The sequence below is a fragment of the Lichenostomus cassidix genome, chromosome 5 (assembly GCF_008360975.1).
Source record: "Lichenostomus cassidix isolate B80296 chromosome 5, HeHo_3.0, whole genome shotgun sequence".
In the NCBI taxonomy this organism is placed as follows: domain Eukaryota; kingdom Metazoa; phylum Chordata; class Aves; order Passeriformes; family Meliphagidae; genus Lichenostomus; species Lichenostomus cassidix.
Window position 1 is genome coordinate 50,908,985 of NC_139486.1, and position 8,082 is coordinate 50,917,066.

Consider the following 8,082-nt stretch of genomic DNA (forward strand, 5'->3'; position numbering starts at 1 on the left):
GTCCCCGGTGCCCTCGGGTGGCTGCCGCACGCCCCCGCTTGGGGCGGGGATCGTGTTTTTACCTGCGTCGGGTGACTGTGTAAAGAGTTACAGGTTTATTTCATACCCCTGACAAAACGGCCTTTGTAGCTGCTCCCGTACCTGCTTTTATTACCTGCTCCGGCAGCAAAGGCGTAGCTCTGCAGTTTCAGAGCCCATCTGGGGCACCCTGCGGGGGCTCTTTCCCCGGCAATTCGCCAGCGAACGGGGCTGCCGCTCTGTTTAGCCGGCAGGGGAGAGCAGGAGGTGGCGAGAGCGGCCCCGGTGACATGTGCCGGTGTTACACAACGAGAGCTCTGCGAGAGACAGGTAGGACCAGTTCGGATCGGTGTCTTTCTTCAAGGGACCCATTAGCCTCGAGTGCGTGTAGGTGCTTGCGCTGGATGACTTCACTGGCAGGATTCATTCAGGGTTCATCGCTGACACTTCAGAAGATTGCGCTGTCATTCTTTTTTAACTCACGTTAGTTTCTGTCTGACAGATCCCGGCCATGTTTGCGTTTTTGGTAGTGCTGTGTCAACTCCATGTGATGATGTTGGCGTTTCCTCACTGCCCTGGGAAATTAAATAACTTGAAGCAACCTGAATGGAAAGATGGTAACTTAGTTTTAACATGACTTTATGCTTTTCAAAATTGTTTCTAACTTTGCTTTGTTGGCTTGTTTAATGGATATTTTCTTCTTTGTTTGTTTGGTTTGGGGTTTGGTTTTGCTTTGTTGGTTCGTTTTGGGTTTTTTTTAAACTTTATTTAAAAATAAGCTCTTTTATGCTTAATTTTACAATACTTTCATACCTTTTGCTGAAGTGATTGATAATTGACTTGGGTGTCAATATCAAGTATTTATCAGATCTAATAATAAGTGCAGATTGGGACAACTGAACTTTGTCCAGGACTCTGGGATTATTGTCGTTGACACAGCCAGAATCCTTTACATAACATCAAAATTCAAAAAGTTTGAAATCTGTATTAAGATAGTAGTATTGCTCTGGTGCTATTCGAGTACATCACAGTTTTATTTTTATATCTGAAATCGCTTTGTATTTGAAAGGGTTAATTTGGTTGTTCTTTGAAATTGGTATTTTCTCTCAATACCAGACCCTCTTACCACACCTGGAAAGCATAGTGTTACTTTTGCAGTTCTTCACTTTGGAGGGAGAGAAGGGGAGAAGAACTGATGTAAAAACCAATAAGTTCCCCAGAAGAACTCAGGCACTACAAAGTAAAGCCATGAGGTGCTTAACATTTTAAGCATCAGGCCTTCAAAAAGGGATTTGTAACTTAGCTGTCCAGTCCTCTCAGCAGGCAAGGAGTGCTGAAACCTTACGATAGACTTTAAGAACTCATCACATTGAGCAGGAGGCTACTTAAGGGCAGTATGTGGAGCAGAAACCATGGCTAGCAGAAAAACACTTGAGACATGATTGGTTAAAATATGTAATGCTCTGGGCATAAAATGTCAGGCTGCCTCTTTCCTGTGAGTTCCTGTGAGAACTCCCTCCTGACAATAGGCTCAGACCACTCCTCCTTTAAAGACTGGATTGGAAAGACAAGGGCCAAACCCTTGGTCCAATAATTTAGCAAGTTGAAGAGTTGTCAGAGGTATGGGGTACCTACATTGACAGGTTCCTCCTTCAGCATTTTCTGAACATCTTCTACCAGCAGAGTTACTCTACTGAGCATGTTGTGTGCTTGCATTTTTAATTAAATGCTGGGCATCCTAAAACTGCATAGATCATTTTATCAAACCAAGGACTGCAGAACTGCATCCAGGTCCCTCACATTTAGGAGACAATTCAAATCCATCTGTTTAATTCTGTAAATACTGTCTTAATCACACGGTTGCAAGTTAAGTTGGAGATGGAGATACGGAGATGAAAAAAGTGCAGATAAACGGATAAAAAATCTTGACAAGAAAAAAAGATCCATGTATCCCTAGGAACTGAGGGTTCTAGGCTCCAGGCAACTTGTCTATGCATTCCATTTAAAATAAACTTCAACAGTTCTCTAAGTTAATTCAGAAGGACAGCTAATACAACTTGCATGGTAAAGAGTGAAATACTACTGAGCAAAACGGAAGATCTCTGCTTCAGAAGACTTAAGTTACTTTCGTAATTTTACACTGAACCAAGAATATTGATAATTTTTTTTTCCATGTAATTCTTTTCTCTTTCCACTTGTGGGTTGAGGGAGTACTGATTTTGGGCTTGGGTTTTAGTTTTGGGGTTTTTTTTGTTGACTTTTCTCTGGTTATTTGTAGGTATAGTATAAATATTTTAAGCTTAGATTTTCTTGCAATTACTTCAGAATAACAAAGACAAATGTCTATGCATATGTGTAGCTCCTTCAGTATACACTATAACAGTATGTAAATTATATAAATATATGCTGTAATATTCCTTAAATATAATATTAAAGACATAAACAACCAATATGTTAATTATGCTGCAGTTTTCTCAGTTTTCAGAGAGCAAACTGTTACGAGACACCACTGCAAGATCTAACAGTAACTATTAGGGTGAAAATTCCTGAGTGATGTGATAATCTTGCCAAACAGGCTAACAAGAACACAAAGCCAATTTGTAGCTGAATAACTTTATCCTGAATCTCATCTCCTTTTTTAGCCATCCGGCTTGGTATGTAACAATGCTGTTTCTGCATTACACTTGCAAAAATAGTCCTCTAGTCACTGTGCTCAACCAAATAGCCTGAATTTCTTGGATACAGATTACGCTTTCACTGAAAACCAAGCCAGAAATCTAGTTTTGTCCTATAACAATTTTTAATTTTTTTTTTTTTAAATAAGAAACTGTAGCAAGAGCAGGCTAAAACTTGACCATGGAAAATGCCTAGTGAGGAAATACATTCCTGTATCCCAAAGCCTTCTATAATTTCACTCACTGTTCTGGAATCTCACCTCACAACTTACTCCATGAGGCCTCCTGGAACGCAAAAGAAAAAAGTAATTAAATGTCTTCAGAAATGCCTGTTGTCAGTAAAATTCATACTGTGGACTAATTTAAAATAAATAAACTTGGTGATATGGTACCCCTGCATGAAACTTGATGCCATGATTGTGAAAAGAGAACAATTGTAAAATGGAGTCTGCTGCTGTGATTTAAAAATCAAATTCTGGAGATAACATTTGCTATTCACAGATACCAGAATATTGATACATGTATATTGAGGATTCTTTAGAAGAACAAGTTTTGATTTTTCCTTTCTCCCCTCTAGCCTCCTCCCTTGCCTCCTTCCCCATTAGATCAGGGTTTTGCTCAGTTTGGATCTTACTAAATTTCTGCTTTATGTGACAATTACTTTGTTCAAAAGAGCTCCAGATGCTCACATTCCAGAAGGGGTAACACCAGAACTTGACCAGCAGCTCTCGTGACAAATTTTTTTGACCAGGACAAGGAATAGCTGAGGTGATTTATGAGAAAGGAAAATATGTTTATTTTATGTTACATAGTTAGAAAAGATAGTAGTGAAGAAGACATTTTAGGAGGAGACCTTGATATTTCTTTTGAAATAGCTGAGAGATTCTAGGGAAAGAAACGATCCCAATGTGCTGCTTTCAGATCTTGACGATTCTTCAAAAATACCAAATTTAACCTTCCTAACTTGTTTTAAATCAACTTGATTTTTTTTTTTTTAATTAGTGTTCACATCTGCAAAGGAGGCAAATTTATTTATTAGACGACATCTTCTGAACAACAGATTTGATTTTGAAGCATTCACAGCTGATAACCTGGAAAGGGAGTGCTATGAAGAACTGTGCAATTATGAAGAAGCAAGAGAAATTTTTGAAGACCCTGATAAAACGGTAGCAGTTCAAACTAAATTTAATATAGTGAGGGAGATTACTGACTAAATTGTTATTGTACACAAATACTGTAACTCCTCTAACAGAGCACTTAAAGATGACTACTTATTTTACTCTAAAATTTCATATCCCAATTACATGGGGTTCTTGCTTTATGTACACAGTGAATGCACTTGGATATGTGTTATTGTCTTAAAGATTTTAGATATGGGCTTTAATTCTGCAAACAAACAGAAATGAATCTTCAGAAGTCCCACTTGTGGATATTGCTATGTTTTCAGACTTCTGGATTTTTTAATAACTTCTCAGCATGCAATTTAAATGTCATACACATGCCTTCTGTATTAATTGGCTGATTGCATCCTTGTGTCATGCCAAAGGAGTGTTTTGTAAGACACCAGTATAGAAAAAAATCTGCAGTTCAGCTATTGCTGAGTATTCCTATAGCACCATATTCTATCTGCCTACTCAGATGTAGCTGAGAAGAAACCTGGTATATTAAAAAAAAAAAAAAAAAATAAAGAAAGAAACAATGAGAAACCTTTCAGCCCAATAAAGGAATGTGAGGATTGTCTGAAGACTGGTTATTGCACATGCAGGAAGAATCTCTTTGTGATTCTAGGTGTGCTCTGCACTAAACTGCAGAAAGAACAAAGAATACACTCCTATTCTGAAGGTGGGAATTTTAGTTTGCCATTGGTAACATTTTCCTAAGAAAAAGGTGAAATTGTTAAATTGGAATCTTGATGGAGTCTTTTGCTAGGTAGCAAAAGTGAAAATTATAGCTAAACACATTTAATGCCTGATGGTCATACACCATAAAAGTTCTTCTCTTAAATGAATCCCATTATTATTTCCTAGCTGATATGAATTCAAATACTGTTCATGGTGGATTCTTAAAAACTTAGCTTTGCCTCATAAATACACTTTTGTAGGGATTTACAAAGATTAATTGTAAGCATTTTTCTGGTGTATATATCCTAACTTCTACTCTTATCAGGCAAAATATGAGGTAACACTGGACGGTTAAATACACTTTTCTCTTTTACCAGCTGGCATTTTCTTCTTTGATAAATTTTAATGCAAACTTGTATAAGAAAAATATCATGGGATGAGCAAATCCTTCAGTAGGTCTTATTTCTGTTTATGCCATTGTTAAATTTTGCCCAACGTACCAAATTAAAAATAAGCCCATAGGCCTGTCAATTATGTATCTCATATAAATCTGATTCTTTTTGGGTTTTATAGATGGATTTTTGGAAAGACTATTCAACTAAAGGCCCTAAAATAAAAATAGGTAAGCCATCTTCTTACTTTTTTCTTGTATTGCAATATTTTCTGGTTGTTATAACAGTATATTCTTATTAGATCATGCATTCAGTTAAGGAAATCAGAAATTGTCTTTTTAATGAAGATCCTTGTGAACTGTACAAGTATATTTCATTATCTGATACAATAAAACTGAAGCATCTTAAAGTGGAATCAATTATAGGTCTATAGGTAAATACTGTCATTTTCTTGGCCATTTCTTTATTACACAATTGGTGAACTTTGCAGTAATTCTGTGGCTGCTTTCTGTGGTTTTGTTTGTTCTTCCCCGCCATTTCTTTAATAGTAATATAACAGTCTGATTTAGGCTCACAGTAGTCTGATCCCAGATGTTTAATATGAAAAGCTCAGTATGACTTGAGGAAAGATCTACAGCCTGAGCAAGTAACAAGTACATGAAGGAATATTTGGAAGGCGTTGGAAGACAGGCATCTCAACAGTTTTATGTACAAAAAAGGGGATATCTTCTCACTTTTGCTTTAAGCTGACTGTGGAAGGAACAGCCTTATAGCACAGCAAAAGTATTATTTTACAGTGTGAAGACTGTGTAGATGGAAAGAAAACATAATGAAAATCACCAATGTTTTATCTTCAGGTGATGAGGCACTACAAAAGGTCAATGTCACAGGACTGCTCATCAGCCTGGTTGCTGCTGGAGTATTGTTGGTTATAATTGCACTGGTTATCTTCTACTGCTGCAAAAGCAGATGCAAATCAAGGCAACCACCAGGGTAAGGAATTTCAGTGCTTAAAACACCCAAACACACACCAAAACAAACTCTTGCTTAAGAGTGGCATTTAAAAATCACTGTGGGTTGGTCTAACTGTGTTCTCAGAGAATCCAGTGGAAGTTCTAGTTCCTACTTGCCTAGAAGCAAGTTAGGTGAACAGTAGCAGATGTTATACTGCAGTTAATAACCCAAAAACATAAAATAACACTTGCACACCCAAACCTTTGGGTTTGCTTATTTTTGTGTGTGTGTGTGTGTGTGTGTGTGTGTGTATGTTCTTGGTTCCAAAATATTCCTATTAAATGATGGAATAATTTTAGTAGGCTGGGGCCTGCAATAGGAAATCTAATGTGTTCTGTTGGCTCTTTAAAGTAGTCTGTATGCTCTTACTAGCATGCACTCTACCTCAGATGAGAAGTAGTTGTAGTAGTAGATGATGAGGAAATGCTTTTTTACCTATTCTCTACTCCTGCTTGTTCTTTTGTCTTAAACTTGAAAGGAATATGAGGATTCTGTGCTTTCTCTTCCCTATAAATTTTGCATTACTGAGCTATTCTTACCCTATGGTTTGGAAAGAGTATTTGGCTTCTGGTCTTTTGTGACCACTGAAGGTATGCTTTTTTCTCTTGTGGAGTGTTTTTGGGTTTTGTTTATTTTATGATTAAGACTTTATTCTTGCTTCCCTTTAAAGCGGAAGTTTCCACTTACCTGCTGTTCCCTTTGTTTAGGTACTTGGATTATGTAAGAGGCAGAAGGCGTAATTCAGCCAACATCTTCAGAAGGCATGAAGAGTTTTCTTTAAACCCCCTTCCTCTGAGAACTGATGATTCAGGACTACCCACTTATGAGCAAGCAGTTACTTCAGATGGACAGCACAACGTGCCCCCACCCCCTTATCCAGGACCCCCAAGAGATGCACGGGTGTTTCAAAAGTCCATGTCTCTTCCTGGCCCCTAGTCACAAACCTCCTTCTGGGGTGAGGGGGGACTACGGGAACATAACATACTTTTGGAAAAGTGTCTGCTACCTTGCATATTGCAAGATGATTTTCAAAAATGTGAAAGATCTTTTGGACATCTAGGAACAAGTAAAGTTCCCATTTGGGAAAAGAGGTTACCTGTTGCAAAGGCTGCAGGACTATTCTTTGCACAAAGTCACTGTGCTAAGAGGAGGGAATGCATAAAGAGCAAGTCTTGGACTGCTGCCCTCTACCATATGCACTTTGAGCCATCCCATCAAACTATTGATGTTTCATTAATAGTTTCATCGGTTTTTTTTCTTCAGAAAGACCAGTATTTTAATTGCTTATATTGACACTAATCATTTTTTGTGACTTAATACTTTAAACCACTGTAAGAAGTCTACTTTGTTGTTTGATATATTGATTTCTTTGCTGTGTGAATTTTCTGTTCATTCTTGTAATAGATCTGAGTGTGAAAATTATTTCATGACTTGATCTTTCAAATATATGTCTAGTACTGCTACTGGGTTACACTGGTTTGTTTTAGACATTGCTGGTCACACAACTTAATTTGTTGTATTTTTGTGATCATAATTTTACATGGCACACTACCAATTCAGACAAAGTATACTTGTAACAAATTGTCTTGATGTTCAACAGGAAATGTCAGGTCAAAGAGAGTAAATAGAGCACTGTGGGGCAGGGGATGTTAAGCAAACAGCTAGAGATTTGTCCCTTGTTAAAAAACTACCCAGGTTTTACAGCTAATGTTTCTTTCACAGTTTAAAAACTGAAATGTTGAGAGAGACATTTAACTTTCAAATCAAAGGCCAAACTACCCCACAGAAGCACTTTGGTAACTGTCTTGCACTACAGGGATGAAAAAAATGATACCTTTAAGTAGAATGAAACATCATAATTTGATCAATAACCAATAGTCAAGAACTTCTGGGAGTTATTGGTTAACTGTATCAAGACAGTTTCTGTATCTACAGTTGTAGCCACCATTAATTTTGCATATTACTAAAATATCACAGCATTATGTGGCCTACAGATCTTGCTGAGCAAGTTGCTGCTCACCACTTGTGTTCCTTCACCTCCTCACCACAGGGAAGCCATAGCAGAGGGTCTCACAGGCAGAGTCAGGTTGGTGTTTGCTTATTTGATGGTGGCTGTACAGTTAACACACACACAATTAAGGT

General features: G+C 37.7%; 1 protein-coding gene across 1 annotated transcript; it reads left to right on the top strand.

The window, feature by feature from the left end:
• Positions 1 to 526: 526 nt before the first annotated feature.
• PRRG4 (proline rich and Gla domain 4) lies at positions 527 to 7,362 on the top strand. The gene is made up of 5 exons (XM_085063035.1): positions 527 to 635; positions 3,696 to 3,859; positions 5,108 to 5,156; positions 5,784 to 5,919; positions 6,648 to 7,362. The coding sequence occupies exons 1-5, from the start codon at positions 530 to 532 to the stop codon at positions 6,874 to 6,876; spliced, it is 684 nt and encodes a 227-aa protein (XP_084919161.1). The 5' UTR covers positions 527 to 529; the 3' UTR covers positions 6,877 to 7,362.
• Positions 7,363 to 8,082: the final 720 nt, after the last annotated feature.